At 41.0% G+C, this 16,653-nt stretch overlaps 1 protein-coding gene across 2 annotated transcripts; it reads left to right on the top strand.

The window, feature by feature from the left end:
- Positions 1–23: 23 nt before the first annotated feature.
- On the top strand, positions 24–16,594 carry LOC140309865 (N-chimaerin). Of its 2 annotated transcripts, XM_072388027.1 has the most exons (16): positions 24–83; positions 402–500; positions 2,827–2,865; positions 3,050–3,105; positions 5,912–5,943; positions 6,095–6,208; positions 7,217–7,343; positions 7,432–7,593; positions 10,717–10,794; positions 11,511–11,595; positions 12,015–12,188; positions 13,357–13,434; positions 13,522–13,659; positions 13,820–13,925; positions 14,061–14,241; positions 15,143–16,594. In XM_072388027.1, exons 2-15 carry the CDS (start codon positions 482–484, stop codon positions 14,230–14,232), a joined length of 1,380 nt encoding a protein of 459 aa, XP_072244128.1. In that variant the 5' UTR covers positions 24–83; positions 402–481; the 3' UTR covers positions 14,233–14,241; positions 15,143–16,594. The 2 variants fall into 2 exon arrangements, with proteins under 2 accessions (XP_072244128.1, XP_072244051.1); XM_072387950.1 differs by having other exon boundaries at positions 14,061–16,594.
- The last annotated feature ends 59 nt before the right edge of the window (positions 16,595–16,653 follow it).

Genomic DNA, 16,653 nt, shown 5'->3' with positions numbered 1-16,653 from the left:
AGTTACCTTGGAGCGAGAGAGAGGGCGAGACTGCCCACGTGACACAGCAAGATGGCGACTATAATGTAGAATGGGATGTGAATGTGAGTACTACGTATCATTAGCTAACCGTTAGAATTACCGAACCGGCGTGTAACTTCATGTTGTTGTCGGTGCACTGTCGCCATATTATACAGCATTTTTTTTCATCCCAAATCGAGACACATATTGCTCCGTTTTATCCTCGATTTCGACCTGCCAACTAAAGTAACGCTGGACGAGTCTGCTAACGTTAGCTCTTCCATAGTCTGATCAGTTATTGTTTACCGTTGCAGAGCTGTTTTCACTTTTAGCGGGTTGGCTAACCACAGTCAGTGACTGCCTTTGTTCACTTTCTTCTTTTTATGTCTCCTTTCTGTCAGAATTTTAAACTAAGTGGGTCCGTTTTGGTTGAAATTTGGATCTGCTGGTTAATTATTCATCATCATATCTGGGGCTCAAGATGGCCTTAAATGTTTTTGGTAAGCAGCATCACACTTCAGATTGTTGCAGTTCTACAATATATAGGAATGTATTGACAATGTTTCTGTCTGTGGGCATTTTGTTTGAATGTGAATGTGTGAAAAGTTATAACTCTCTTATTCTTATCACTTAATCTTATAATTTCCCTCTGTTGGTTTTTGATTAACCTGTAAGAGGCCGCAGAAATATAGCAAATTTATCCAATAATGTGACAAGTGGTATGGTACAAGACATAATCAGAATACTTTATTTAAGAAAAAGCAACAATACCATGACAAATAAACAAGTTGCATTCGATTTGCTATTAAAGTAATAGGATATAACCTATAAGTTGAAAAATAAAATACTTTAACTTAAAGGAAAAAAATGTCTCTGTGTAATGTATGTAAAGCTTTTACAGTTTAGATGATTGTGCAATAACTATGACAGTCCTATAGATATGCATAACATATCTAGATTGTTATGGCCGATGTATTAATGCATAAAAAGCATTTTACAATTGCAGATTGTTTAGGAGAGAGGCTAATTTTAACCACTTTGTGTGCATTTGACTCTGGACGCTCCTCTAGAGAAGTGTCAGTAAGACACACTTCAGAGGTTGTGAGAAGGTTAAAGAGGCAATAATGAATTGAATTAAAAAGTGTATTCATTTTTTGGGACTTTTGTTTAGCTCTTCTCAGATTTATGTTTGATATATTTACATTAATTGGAAAACACTTCCAATTAGAGGCCACACATTTTTTTCATCATCTTATTCATCCCATAAGGTTATACTTGTGCATGCAGCGCTAGAGTAAAAGTATTGGACTTTGGATGCAGTGAGAGTCCACAGTGTGTATGTTATGTCTGCTGTCTTGTTAGTTTTAACTGTGCAGCCAGGTTGCCTTGAGAGGGAGGGTGAGGTACTTGCCCGGGGAGGATTTGAGTTATTTTGAAGACAGGATACTGAGGCGACGAATGTTGAATAGATAAGGGTTGTGGAGTGAACACAGAGTACACCAAGGCAGGAAGCGTGGCTGCTAGTCTTACACATGCAGAAAAGATGAGAAAATCTGCAAGACGCTGACTAAATGGCAGACTTTGAATACATCATTATTTACATTGTAACAGTCTTTTTGTCAGTTGTACTTTTAAGAGGCCAATAATAATAGGATAATCTAATTGTTGCCTGTTTCAGAGATTGGTCCAAGTATTTTTTTTCAGTGTTGGAATGTAGCGATTTATTGTATATACGCAGTTACTGTATTGGTAAAAGTAGACCGACAGTATAAAAAAAACAAAACCAGACTGACTTTTTTTTCCCCAACATCATCAGTGTTGGTTGTGTTAAATCAATTATGTACTTTAAAATTAAAGTGTTATGTTGTGAATAGGGTGTTGCCATAACAATCGGACAGTTAAATCAGGTTTGCGAACCACAGTGTGCCTCTTAAAAGAAGCAAATGCTGCTGAATTTAAATCCCCATCTGGAAGGACTTCACAGGAATCAGAGTGGACCCTTTTCAGTAGAGTTCAGCCAAACTCCAAATGAGGGCCTGAGGCAGAAATGTTTCCATTTTAATCACATTCACAAATATTGTTATCGTTTGTTGTCTGCGACAGCTGAGCAAACAACAAACTGTAATGTTTGTATTCATCCACAATTAATTTCAGACATGTAGGCCCAAAGGGAGCGAAAGTGAAAGCTTATGTGAGTGCAGGAAAAATAAACATTGCGCAGCTCATTTACATCCTTTCTTCAGCACTATCTAACGAACAGCTTTTTAAGCAGTCGTTGTATTTATTAAGGCCACATAGTCACTGTTTATGTTCATCTTCCATTAATCCCCAGTTGCACACAAAATGAAAAGAAATAAGGTGGTTAACTACATATTTAAGTAGTGCTGTCAGTGTGAGCACATATTTAGCTGTTCCTTAGCGTGTTCATTTCGCAAAAACATTAATAAAATAAAAATGTCCTCTTACTGTTTCAGCACTTAACCTTAAAAATGATGTGATTGCTCTCAAATTGTGCTTCTTTTTTCCCCGGAAATCTCATCTACTAAACTGGCCATGCTTCACTGGATGTAAAATGACCGATTTGGTTTGTACTTGAAGCTTTCACTGAGTTAGAAACCAGCTGTTGTCGATTTGACTAAACCACAGAAAGAAGATGAAAGGAGTGCGTGCATCCTGATCTAGCCTTAACCGGTTGATGGATTATAGCAAAATCCAGTCATTACTGTCATATTTTCTCCACTTGGTGGCACTGTGGCAAAGGGAGACAATGGTGCAGCTGTCAATTACACTTTTTCGACACTTTTTCTGCACTTTTTCTGTCCTCAGATCATGATGAATACAGGCCACCGGTGTGGAAGTCCTACTGTAAGTATATCAGTATAATTTTTCATGTTATGTCTACTGTTTTGTAGGAGCCTTTATTACTATTTTTTTCTAATCCATCAGCTAATACAAGCACATCTTCCAACTTTTATTACTGTTGATAAAGCGCACTGGGATGACACATTTGTTTTTTTGCTAATTACCGGACTCTTGTTGTCTGTCGCAGTGTACCAGCTCCAGCAGGAGGCGCCTCACCCCCGCAGAGTCACCTGCACCTGTGAGGTGAGAACACGCTTTCTGTCAGCCAGCCAGTGTTTGCTCATGTCTCTTGTTTAGAGGTCCGAAGCTGATCTGGCTCATCGGCGGCTTGTTATTTTAGCTATCCTCAATTCAGCAAAGACAAAATATATAACATCAGAATGATGAAATGAAAAACATTGTCACTTTGAAGACAGTTTCTAAATGATGAAATGCACTTATCCATATCTTCTCATCCATCCATTTTCTATACCGTCAATCCATTAATCGGGTAGCGGGTGAGCTGGAGCCTATCCCAGCAGTCATCGGGCGAAAGGCGGGGTACACCCTGGACAGGTCCCATATCTTCTCAAGCCTAAATTTATTTTGATTCCTCAATATTTGAAATAAAACTTTAGATATTTCATCAAGACACAAAAACAACTTAAAGTTGATTTACTACACATAACCTTCATACAAAGTATACTGCAATAACTTCCTATGATGAGCTTTCATGAATGCAGTCCATTAGATGTCAATAAATGTACATGTATCACCACTTTGACTGATAATGGAAAGCTGAACACAGCTGAATAGAACCACATGTGCATCCGGAGCGCCAGTCGGTTCGCTCACACGGACACGGCCACCAGGGTTACTGTGAAAAGGGCTGTGATTGGCACAAGTTTGCAACTCTTGGAAACTTGGTATTTACTTGGTTTATTAAGGGTATATTTTATAAAAGGGGTAATAACCAACAGTACATGGCACAAGTTTGGTGAAAGATCGACTCTGCCTCCTCAGAGACTGTTCAGCTTTATTAGCTCTCAGCAAATGAGGCAGTGCAACAAAGAGCGTAGGAGTGATCAGAGAAGATGCTGTGCTGAAGGTCACATGATAGTATAATCCCGCACAACTCAAGAGAGCACAGAAAACCTCTTAGCTCCGTGTTCCAGCTGATGTTCTTTCTCTTAAAGATAAAAATGGAGCTGAGAGGTGGAAGTGGGCTCAGCACAATGTTGTGGCTGAAGCAAATATTCAGTTATTCCCTCAAATGGATTCATTTTCACTTAAAATGCACATTATTTTAGAGCTTTATTTATTTATTTTTATTAAAGCTATAAGAACTACTTTATATCTTAGTTTCTTGTTAATTGTTTTAAAGGTTGAGGTGGCAGTGGTTTTGTACCAGTCAAGGGCATGCTGATGATACAGCATGTTGCTGATGTCTGCTAAATACCATGGACCAGCTCATCTGTCCATATGGGAGGCAACAACCAGATGTGTGTGTGTGTTTGTGATGGGGGCAACATGGTTTGGAGGAATGGAAGGGGGATTAAAGACATGGGGGTTGTGCGTCTGCTGTTTTTGTATAAAGACAGTCCTCTCAGGGTGTGGTGGTGGGATGTGTGTGTGTTCATAGATGGCAAATGAGCAGCTGTTGGCTGTGATGCCTTGGCCTTGGTGGGGTAGTCAATGCTGACCCAGTTAAAATGAGCAGACTGGCAGCAGACGGAGTGAAGACTCCCCCCTGTCCTCCTCTTCAACCAGCAGCTCCTTGTTGTCTGCCAGGAGTTTGGCCAAAGGAGATTTGGTGAGGCTGGTACTTTTTAATTTGTGGCATTGAAGGGTGCCATCGAGCCGAAGAGACTGTCCTCTAACGGGAAAGCCTGCAGAAACACTGAGACATTAAAATCATCACATCAACATTAAGAACTTGCTACATACCCTGACTACAGAAGGTTTGAGAGATCCAGGCCTTAAGCCTTAGATTAAAAGAGTTCACATCACTTTATTTCAGGAGTCAGAGAGTAGAATTAAAGAATGTTATTGGCAGATCTCAGTTATAGTGGAAAAAGCTGCTCTTGACCCACTTTCCAGAGGGTATAAATTCAAACTGATGCTTTAATCAATTCTTTGTTGTTTGCATGTTTGTTTGGGGGTGGCTCTGCTTTTAGGAACTATGAGAGTGTCACCCAGGTCAAACAGCTCTAAATTCTTTAATTCTCTAAAGATTAAAAAAAAAAAAGAATTGACTCTTCTGAAGGTGTCTGAAGCTAGAAGCTCACAAACTTAGAGGTATCTCCTTAAATAGATGATTTACGTATTTGCTTGCAGGTTCCGCCAGGCAAAAATTTACATAAAAGAATTCCATTTCACTCTGCTCCACATCATTTCATCATTTCACTCAAAAGACACAGCACATGCTGCAGGGGACTGAGACTTTGTTTCTGTTTGGAACAGCTCTTTCCCGCCAGTTCAGCACTCTACAATGTGCAGTCATGGAAGTCTGTTGAGCTTTAGAAATGGATATCTGCTCATAAACCAGCTGGATGAACCATTTTTCCCACAAATTACTACATTTTACTCTGTGGGCGTTGAGCTGATCATCCTGTCTTTTGAAAGAAAAAGACTGTTCCCGTCGTATGCACAAAGCTATCAATCTCTCATTTCAATTTCGAAGTTAAACATTTTCACCCGAAAGCCCCCTCGTGTTTAAGCCTGTCTTACGCTCACATACGCGTGCACACACTCAAACACACACAGCATCCAAATTAATATTCACTGCTGTTTGTGGGGTCTGTGTTGATTTATTGGCTCAACAGCAGTTTTGTGGGGAGCAACACACTCTTCAGCTTTTATATCTGACTCATGCAATATTCTCTGCACCCACACACACTCACAAACACCGTGGCTTTTAAGCACGGTGTACATTTAAGTCTAGATTATGATCAGCTTTAAAATGATGTGACATAGAGTGGTGGTGCCGTATTCTTTGCAACTATGTTGGTTCTGAGCGTTTAAACTTGCACGGAGATCCTGATTGTGCCTGTATTTTCTTTTCCTGTAGGTGGAAAATCGGCCAAAATATTACGGTAGAGAGTAAGTGGCCTTTGTCTGCATTAGTGACTGACATAATGAGTCTTGTGTCAGTACATTTTAAACAGAACACCTGAATCTATCACTGCTTACACATGCTTAATACTTAATTTTTTCTTCATTCGAGCTTATAATCTGGTTCTTTTACATCCAGATACCATGGGATGATCTCAAGAGAGGAAGCTGACCAGTTACTCAGTCAGGCTGAAGGCAGCTACCTCATCAGAGAGAGTCAGAGACAACCGGGAACATACACACTGGCTCTAAGGTATGTTTGCGTTTGGATAATTTGAGGACACTCAGATAATCTTTACCTTTTGTGACAAGTTAAAAGAAATGCAGTCAGAAGCGGGAAGCTGATACTTTGTCGGAACTGCTGTTCGACCTCCAACGCGTCCATCTGTATCGCTGTGTGAGGCACGTCTAATTGTGTGTACAGGCGCTGTGAGGTGTGAGGGGTTTATCCATGGCAGATGTCTAACTGACTCACACCTCGTCTCTCCTTGTGAGGAGATGTGGAAGTGTGACGGGCTGTTGGTGAAAGTTGTTGTGTGTTTTTTTATTTAAGCAGAACATTATTGTTTGTTTTTCAGCTCTGTGTGAGATTGCAATGTTTCTTTCATTTTCCTCAGTGCGCTCTGTCACACACTTTACTTGAATGTGAGCCATCATTTTCTCTGAGAAGGTGTCACACTTTTAAATGGGCACAGGACTTAATTTGAATTTGGTTTCGGGTCAGTCGGTCTATTCATAGTCATGCCATTCTTCCACCTGCACAAATTTCTCTCCCTTGTATTGCCTCGCGTCTCTCTACGGTTATAATTACCTTCCATAAATACCCCTTCATAAACTAGAATCCCAGTCTGGGTGGCAGAAAAGGAAAGGTTGGATTTTGGGTTAATGATTTACTAGTGCTGCTTTATCTTGCAGAGGTCTCACGAAGGAGCAGATAAAGTGTTGACCCACTTCAGTCTGTTGGGCGTCATGCTGAAGATATTACTTAAATGGGCTATCTTAGTTCCTTTTGTAGTACAAGTCAACTTTCATTCCCTTCACTATTCACACAGTGTCCGAATGATTTAAGCCTCTCCTCAGTGTATATGCAGATAATTTGAGCAGCAGATTTGGTCTATAATGTACAAATGTACATTTCAAAGGTGTTACTTGACATTTTAGGACTCCCAGTGCTAAAAATGTTTGAATGTCAGAACGACAGAACACAGACGTCACACATTATGGATTTTGATCTGCCTCCTCTTTCTCCACCTCATCCCAGGTTTGGGAACCAGACGAGAAACTTCCGTCTATACCATGACGGGAAGCACTTTGTTGGAGAGAAGAGGTTCGAGTCTATTCATGACCTTGTGACAGACGGCCTCATCACGCTCTACATTGAGACCAAGGTATGTGTGTGTGCTTATTGATCAGTCCAGTCCAAAACATTAAAGCTCCATCAGCCATCATACTCACAGTGACCCTCTGTTCTGTCAGGCAGCGGAATACATCGCAAAGATGACCATAAATCCCATCTACGAACACGTGGGCTACACCACCCTCAACCAAGAGCCCACCCTGAAGAAACACCTGCCGCACAGCCCGGAGGCGCCCGACGGACCTGCTCCGACCAAAGATGACTGCAACACAGAGGAGAGGGTGAGGACATTCACAGCTGACATGGTTCACACCACTTCTACATATCAGGACATTCGATTCAGCTTTGGGGGGTGGGGGGGGACATTAGTTTCAACTAGTGCTTACAACAAGCCATTCTAAACCAAATGGATTCAGTCATCAGATCACTTTTACTAACTTTTCCACCTCTGGTACAAGACTACTTTACTGTGGTGTATTAAGGAAATTATATCTGGTAGAAGAACACAAACTAATCCAAAATGTGGAGCGGTACTGGGATGCGTCCTGGATTTTAGGATAAGTGGATTTTTTTTTTAGTGTACACAAGTAGAGACAAGTTATGTAAGAAACATTATGAATTTTTTTTTCAGTTAAGCTCTCAAAGGAATGAGTAGTTTGTTCTCAGAAGTTGTGTGGATTTATTCTGGCAACTTGCAGCATCTAATTTCTTAGTCACTGGACTGTACCTGCATAAATAAACATTATGTAACAAAAAAAAAACAATACAGTCTCAATGAAATGGGGCCAAAAATGGGAAATAATTATAGAACTTGTGAAGTTGTATCTTCTGGAAAGTGGACCTTGTAAATCATGGAATGGGAAATTGAAGTGATTAGGAGCCCTGTTTAGAATTCAAATTACCATAAAGCTGAGGACAGATGCTGTAAATGCAGCGGTAGGATGGAGGGATCAGAGTTGAGGAACATGGTGGAAGAAGGAGGAGGAAGATGCAGAGGAGAGATGGCCTGCAGCCAAGGGCTCTGCAGTAAAATTACATAACAGCAGTTTGCCTGCAGGAAGCTGCTATCTCTGGAAAGCCGCTCACAAAGTATTCATGATTAGTTTGTTGCCAGCTCATTAATTTTCATTCAGCTGTGAACTAATTAGAGTTTAATCCAGAGACGGAGAAGAAACTTTTCTCCAACGGAAGTGATAAAATGCGGGAGTTGTAAGCACAACTTCGATGCTTGAAGTGCTTGTACAAAGGGATGCATGCAAAACCCTCACATTCATGTATGCAAACTCGTAAGTACAACGGAATTCAGTTTTCACACAGCAGAGCAGCCGTGTTGCACTTTTCCACCACTGCTGAGGCTCCTGAGGCCTTGTATGACCTGCAGTGCATGACTGCCTCCACTGCACCTCATACATCACTGTCTCTGTGTGTGCATGTGCATGTGTGTAGGGGGGGGGTGTCTTGTATACGTGTGTGCTTTCGTAATTGGATGGATTTGCAGACAAAGCAATGTGCGGCTGCGACATTGAAACCAGAGGTGGCTCTCTGCAGGGAAGACAAACACATGAAGAAAAACATATTTCATCATGTTCATGCATCTAATTATTTTTTTATGTTGGGTTAAATGCAGTTTTAAGGTCCCTGTGAGGGGAATAATAGCATTGCTCCGTTGAAGACTTATCAAAGATTAATTTCAAGGTCCATGTTAGATTATTGCATGGCAATAAAAAGTAATGAACTTATACTATCGCCATCAGTATATGAGCTTTCACAACTAGCTGTTTGTCCTCCTTTTTTTGCAGTTGTTTTTCTAAATCTTTTGTGAGCAACTCTCCACCTCCCCCACCATCCCACAAAATGAAAACAGTCATTAAATATCCACAATCAGTCATACATATTCACTGTTTTATTAATGATGACTACGCCGCTGCCTGTTTTAGCGAGTTAAAGGTAAAAAAAATCTAATTTAATTCACATTTCTTTGCTGACCTCTTCTTAAAGTGTCACAAACGGCAGCTGGTTGAACAATATTTATGTGTAAAATGTTGATTGTAAAAACAGAAAGCTTAAGCTTGTTAATCTATTGATGGGATTTAATGCACTTCTTGTGTGTTGACAGTTTTCTCGGCTTAGAAATAAGCCAAAAATATCAAGTACCAAATATCCACCCACCTGAGGCAGCACTTAACTTGTGTGTTTTCTCTAAAGGGCACTTTTTAATTGAAAATTCAGCCTTGAAATGTTATATAACTGAACAACCCACTGAAAGCAGACTACATCAATCGCAGTTTACAGTGTTCAGGCATTAAAAAAAAAGGAGAACTCAGATGAAGAATAGATGGATGCTGGAGGTAAAATCACAAAAGAATGAAGAGAAACAGAGAGTGTGAAGGAATGAATAAAATAACAGCTTGTTTCTCTGCTCATTCGCTTTCTCCTTCCCTCTTGGGACAATTGAGGTGGCAGAATTGGTGGCGAACAACAAGAGCCGCTGCACCCCGATTGGCTCATTCCCCTTTCATTGTGACCTGTTAAATTCATCCATTACTGCACCGTAGCTCTGGCTCCCCCCTCTCCTCCCCTGTTTCTCCCCGCCTCTATCCCTCCTTTCCTCCCTCCCTCCTCCGCGTCTTCTGCCTGGTGAATGTGTAAAGGATGAGGAAAGCAGATTAACGCACACAGAACCATGTGGGCTGAAGCGCATACCTCCACGACAGACGGGATTTCTGTCACATCTGTCCGTACGCCGTCCAAGAATTGAGGAGTTATTTTTCATTGAAGTTTTACATCTCAGGCTCGACTGGCTTTTTTTTTTCTTTTCTTTTTTGTTTGTTTTTTATTAGAAAGTGGAGTCGCACCATGCCGCCCCATCATTGTGCAGCGCTCATCTGATTGGCTGATCTTTGTTGGACTGAAACAGCAGGATTGGTCACATGATGGCCCCTCGCATTGGGATGTTGTTGTCAGATGGAAATTTAAGATTCTAATTGTTGTGGTTCTCATTGAGTACTCTGGGAACTGTTGTTCAAGACTTTTTTTGGTTTGTTTGTGCATCTTCGGCACTCAGTTTTAATTACCGTGTTTATTGGTGAGGTGCAGATTTTGATTTCTTTTATATAAATCCATCTACGGGTCCTACAATGCCGAGCAGAGAGTCGTATGCCATTAGAAAAGGTAAAAAGCAGAGGGGAGGTAAGAAGGAAATGAGTCAGAAGGGCTCTTTGTTTACTGCCGCTCTCGGTTTGAATGCGAGCACCGGTTCAATCCCCTCCCTGCCAGTCTCCGGCAGCGCTTCAGACACCGGCACACGCTCCAGAGTCTATCTCAACCGGGTGCCAGCCCCCACCAAACCCTCCTCCCCTGCTTCCACCTTCTGGCAACCAATCAGATCTTTTGCCCTTTCACAGCTTACATCGCTGGTGCGGCGGGCCACCCTGAGGGAGAGCGATTTGGCGCCCAAGTACGAGAAGGTCCACAACTTCAAGGTGAGCCGCCCTTCCACTTTGCTGAAGGCTTGTGTGTGTGTGTGTGTGTGTGTGTGTGTGCGAGTGACAGTGAGTGAATGTGTGCTGCCAGAAATGCTGATTCAGCTCAAGGGGTTTCATTCAGATTCACCTCAGAGCGCAAACACTGTTCACAAACACACATTTCTGTGTGTAAACGCTTGTTCTTCGTGCTCTCCATTCATGGTTTCCATAGTAGAGGCAGCTGTTAGTCCAGAGCGTAAAGGTCAGACCTACGTTCTCTTGAGCTCTAGTTAAATATGGATATATACACGCTAACTGGCTGATGCACACACACACACACACACACACACACACACACACAAAGAGCCCTGTGAGTGAATGGAACTTATTATCATTTCATTATATAGTGCCAATTGGTGCAATAAATGAGCTGATTAAAACACTGTTCTCACTATAGTTTATCTCTAGGTACCTCTTTGGCTCCCCTATTGCATCTTGGCCATTATTCATCAGCGCCTGTCATTTTTTATTAAAGATTACTGCTGGTGTTCAGATATAACCCGGCCGAGTCTGCGTTTTCTGAATGATTTAGTTACCTTCCAGGTGTAGAAGGTAGAACTGTTCAAATGCAAGCTATTGCAGCACATAGCCATTAAACTTTTCTGTTTGTTATTATGTTTGTTGTCACTGGAATATTTCTTGAGTTTCTTCTTTGTCTCTGTGTCTTTAACCAGGTTCATACATTCAGGGGCCCCCACTGGTGTGAGTACTGTGCCAACTTCATGTGGGGTCTCATCGCTCAGGGCGTGAAATGTGCAGGTATTCACTTGACTGTGTGATTCACTCGTAATCCTTGTTAAAAGAATGGATTTTTCTTAAATGCATTGCTTCAATTGTGCTCTTCGATATCCTGTGTATCTGCATTTGACATATTGTGCCCCCCCCCTTTTAAACTGGGACATAAAGCTAAAGTTAGTCACTTTGCTGCTGACTCATCTGCAATGTTTTGTGGATTTGAAATGTGAAGAGTCTGTTCAGTGCCAAAAAACACTGTGATCTCTACTGTGTGTGGGTGCCTCTGAAAAGTCCATCTGCAATTATGAGTTACTTCCAGACTGAATAATCTAAAACGGATTTTTGGTTGTTGGGACATTTACAGCAAAAGACACATAAAGGAGAAACTTTCAGGCCACAAACTGAGATAAACTGATGTGAAACGGTCTGTTTTTCTCTGTCAGACTGCGGGTTGAACGTTCATAAGCAGTGCTCCAAAGTCGTACCAAACGATTGCCAGCCGGACCTTCGACACGTCAAGAAGGTGTACAGCTGCGACCTGACCACGCTGGTTAAGGCCCACAACACCAAGAGGCCGATGGTGGTCGACATGTGCATACAGGAAATCGAGGCAAGAGGTGAGACAAAGAAAGCAAGAACATGTATATGTGAGTCAGTGGTTATATAATTGAGACAGAAAAAGAAACTGATGTATTATTATTCGCTCAGAGGAGGATTGAGCGAACACCCACACAGCTGGTGTGTGTGTGCAAGGTTTAAGTGCCATACTGTGTGCATGTGTGCTAGCTTCTCATCGATTGAAAGGATGCACACAAGCAGATTAAATCCAATGTGTGAATGTGTGTCGAGTGACGGGGCCACAGTTTTCCCCCAGAAGGGTCTGAGTGGTCACAGGGGAGCTCCCACAGACGATTTTATTGACTGATTCAAGGTCTGACTGAAACTGGTATATTAGATCAATTAGACGCCAGCCTTGACGTGATTGAACTTGACTGGAGAAAGACAGGCAACTGAAGTAATTTACCAGTCTGTCTTTCTTTTTTATCTGCTCATCAGTCACTGTTTCATTCTATCTCTGTCTGCATCTGGTCTGAGTGTCTTTTCTAGCTATTTCTACTCTATTTGGATTCACTTACAGTTGGAAAGGCTGTGCTTCATCTCTCATGGAAGTAACGGCAAACATCTGCAGAGCTATTTGCTAATCTTATGAAGAAGAGCCATCTGAGAGACTGCTAAACTAAAAAAATCCTGGATCCTGGATTGACATAACAGGTCAATCACTTCCAAGCAGGGCCATCACCAAACTGTGGAAATATTTTGATGCAAATCCAACTCACATTTTTTAGCTATACTGCTAAATAAAATCAGACCAAAGCATATAACCACTTTTGCGGATGTAATAGTTATGGAATACCTTTTACCAGTGCAACCTTACTCATGAAGTTACAATAAAACTCAGATCTGATAGTCTGGGTTGAGGGGAATTATACAATGTTTTGACCTGATGTTTGACCCCTGAGTTGTAGCTTTAGATTCAATTTTCATCACCAGTCTTTAACAAGAAAGTGGGGTTAGTTTGTCAACCATGTTTAAATCGGGTAAATTTTTGCAATATTTAGCCACTAAGTACCCTAATTTAAGAAGCTGGAAAGAGTAAATGAATGGCATTATTACTTTTTCAAAAACCTGATCAATGAATAGGCAGTTATGCAGAAATTAAACAAATTGAAAACACTAAGTTATCCACACTCATCATATTAATGACGGCATGATTCCAATCCCCAGGTCTTCAGTCAGAGGGGTTGTACAGAATTTCAGGCTTCAGTGAGCTGATAGAGGATGTCAAGCTGGCCTTTGACAGAGGTGAGTATCACGCCCTGCTGCTCCACAAACCCTGCTTGTCGTGGTTTCTTTTGGTCATTTCAAGTTCTGAATTGACTTCCTCCACAGACGGAGAAAAAGCAGATATTTCCTCAAACGCTTATGAAGACATCAACATCATCACTGGAGCCCTTAAGCTTTACTTCAGAGAGCTGCCTATTCCACTCATCACATATGATGCCTACCCACGCTTCATCGAAACTGCAAGTAGGTGTTCACACTTTCATTGTGTGAAGTGTTGCATAAGGGGAAGAGCTCCAACAACTTTTTATTGTATTCTATATGGTCCAATATCATCTTTTGCATAGTTGCAGGGAAACGAATGAGGACTCATGTATAGCTGGATATTTTTTTGTGCTTGTTAAAGAAATTACAGACGCAGAAAAACGAATGGAATCTCTCCATGAGGCCTTGAAGCTGCTGCCCCCAGCTCACTGCGAGAGTCTGCGATACCTCATGGCTCACTTAAAAAGGTCGGCGCACACAACATCTAGTCTCATTTTATCACACTCATCATAACTGTTCCTAAATTCTTTTGGCATTTATTCCTCTTTATTCTGTTCTATCTTTCTTTTCTGTTTCATTCACTGTCTCTCCTGAACATCCAGAGTCACTGAGTACGAGAAGGATAACCTCATGTCCAGCGAGAACCTGGGCATCGTCTTTGGCCCAACGCTGATGAGGGCCCCCGATCTAGATGCTATGACAGCGCTCAACGATATCCGATACCAGAGACTGGTTGTGGAAATGCTCATCACCAACGAAGACGTGTTGTTCTAAGAGAAGCAGGTGGAATTGATATCTGGATTTGGATTTGTTATCTTGTAAAAGGATGAAGGAGGAACATGCAAAATATCTGAGACTTGTGTCTTGCATGTTTTTACGTGGACTGGATAAATACGGAGCGATGAAGGAAGCGACTGTTCGCAAGGAACGAAGTCTTTATAAAAAAAGCTAGAATGGAGACGGCGGCTTTGAGGGAAAAAGAGGTTGGAAAGATGCTGTGTTTTCTCCAGATTTTAATGGAAATTTCCACAAACTTGAAGATCCTAAACATATGACAAAAAATTTGAAACTGAAACTCCCAAAACTCTGAGCCCTGCTTGATAGAAATAATTAAAAGTAGCCATGGAGAAGACTTCTTTGACTGTGTGGGGTAAACACTGTGGAATCCATCTATTATGTTCCCCTTTTTCTTTCTTAAATGGATACCTTGACATTTGTAGCTTAAATTTTATTCACTGTAGCAGAAAAGATTTGCCCGTCTTTCATGTTCTCATGAAAAAACACGACTAGGCTATTTGCTTCCAAATATTTACATGTTTTCTGTAAAATCGGAAACCAGGAAGGCCGCCAACCTCCTTGGAAACACACTCGGAGTGTAGCGTGAGTCCTCAGGATTTAATAGTTTTCCAGGAAATGACTTAATTCTGAAATGCCATTCGTAATGACCATAAAATTACGTTTTTCAATCATTCTTTGGCCAAATACTTTACTCTGTTTCATACAAATATTTGATCATATCAAATGTCAAGATGTCCATTTAATCCTTCTCGAGAGACGAAGCCTAACAGCAGACAGCGGGATGAATGAATGAATGAAAGAAACGACTCACCCATAGCTTGCACTCATTCCTCAGAAGTGATTTGGACCTATTGTGTTTTCATTCCTCTTTTTCTTTGCTTTACAGCGCCCTCTGCTGCTCCATCAGTTGAACTGTAACTACACAGCAATCTCACACCGACAACAAAGGGGATTTTTGACATTACAACAGAAAACAAAAACACTTCCCCCTTCCTTTTTGGTGTAATTTCATGAGCTTTAATTTAGTTTTTTTGTTTTCTCCTCAGTTTTGTTGCTGTGTATGTACACATGCTGATGGATCTGTAAATGAGTGTTTTCCTCACCGATGCTGAACCGTTGTTGTTGGGCCTCTCCTCCTCACCCGCCTGCCTTGCCTGAGGTTGAAATCCTGACCAAATGACATGTAAAATTTAGTAATTTAATTCCTTTAAAGCGAGGATATACTAAGTATTTACTCACTTTAATGTTGCTTCATCAATACACAACACTATCCAACATAAAACAAACATTGCTGTCTGTATTTGTCTGGCAGCTTGTTTTCCAGCACCATGGCCTGGCGAGGAAGAGAGGGATGTGTCACAAGTGACTTCAGACATCAACATGTGTATCGGTGCTTTATGTTGCTCCTGCTTTGGGTTGTCTTCTGTATAAAGCAGTATTTAGTAATTACACATTGTTATGAAGCAGATTTTGTGCTCAGAACTAACTGAATTTTTTTGACAGCTTGCCTGGCTGCAGTTTAGCAGATGAGACACTAATTGTCACTTCTAAGGCCTGCCTGCATTTTTGGGGACGAAAGCACATGTGAAATGCTCTGCATCAGTGTTTGGGAAAAGGATACATCTGTCACATCAATTGGCTTCAGGCAGCTGATTGCGTTTAATCCAACTGTGAAACTGTAGGAACTTACAATTACTATGCGTGAGTAACACACTCCTCTACACACAGAGGAGCATAAGTCAGTGTAATGACAGATGGTTGTTTATGCTGTAATGTTTTGATGAAACGCTGATGTGATGAAATCAGTATTATTTGTGCGATGATGTTGATAATCATCTGTTATATGAAGGAGTGTATTTGCCCCCGCCTCCCACTTTTAAAAGCTAGTGCCGTTTGATGGAATGGTTGTGTTGAATAGATGCCTTCAGTTTGTCTGCTAACAAACATACAATAAACCGCTCCTTTTATGTATTTCAAACCCCCATTTTTGTCGGGGGTCGCTGATTAACTTTAAATTGTGATGACTCATCCCTTTTGCAAAGCAGAAGCAGAGCTAAAGGTCGAAATGAAGCATGCCCACGCTGAGTTGGATTTAACACGAAAGGAACATCAGCATTTTTCTAACAAACTTGTAAGTTTTAGGTTTTCTTGAGTTCTTTTCCTAAACACTTGTACTAACTCTCATACTAACCCAATGACAACTTGTGAGCCTTCAGTGATCTGTGACACCTGCTTTTTAAGCATCATTAAATGTCTTTTTTTTTCTTGAATTGTCATTTTGCTGTAAAAAAAAATTCTATATGGATTATGCATGGTGGAATTAAATTATTAAAAATTGCTTTCAGTTAATGGTCTGACTGTAGTTTAGATTGATAAACACAAACTTTATTTGCACTC

The sequence above is a fragment of the Leuresthes tenuis genome, unplaced genomic scaffold (genome assembly GCF_036924035.1).
Source record: "Leuresthes tenuis unplaced genomic scaffold, fLeuTen1.0.hap1 SCAF_1, whole genome shotgun sequence".
NCBI lineage: Eukaryota > Metazoa > Chordata > Actinopteri > Atheriniformes > Atherinopsidae > Leuresthes > Leuresthes tenuis.
The sequence above is the reverse complement of the archived record's forward strand: the minus strand, read 5'-3'. Positions and strand labels throughout refer to the sequence as shown.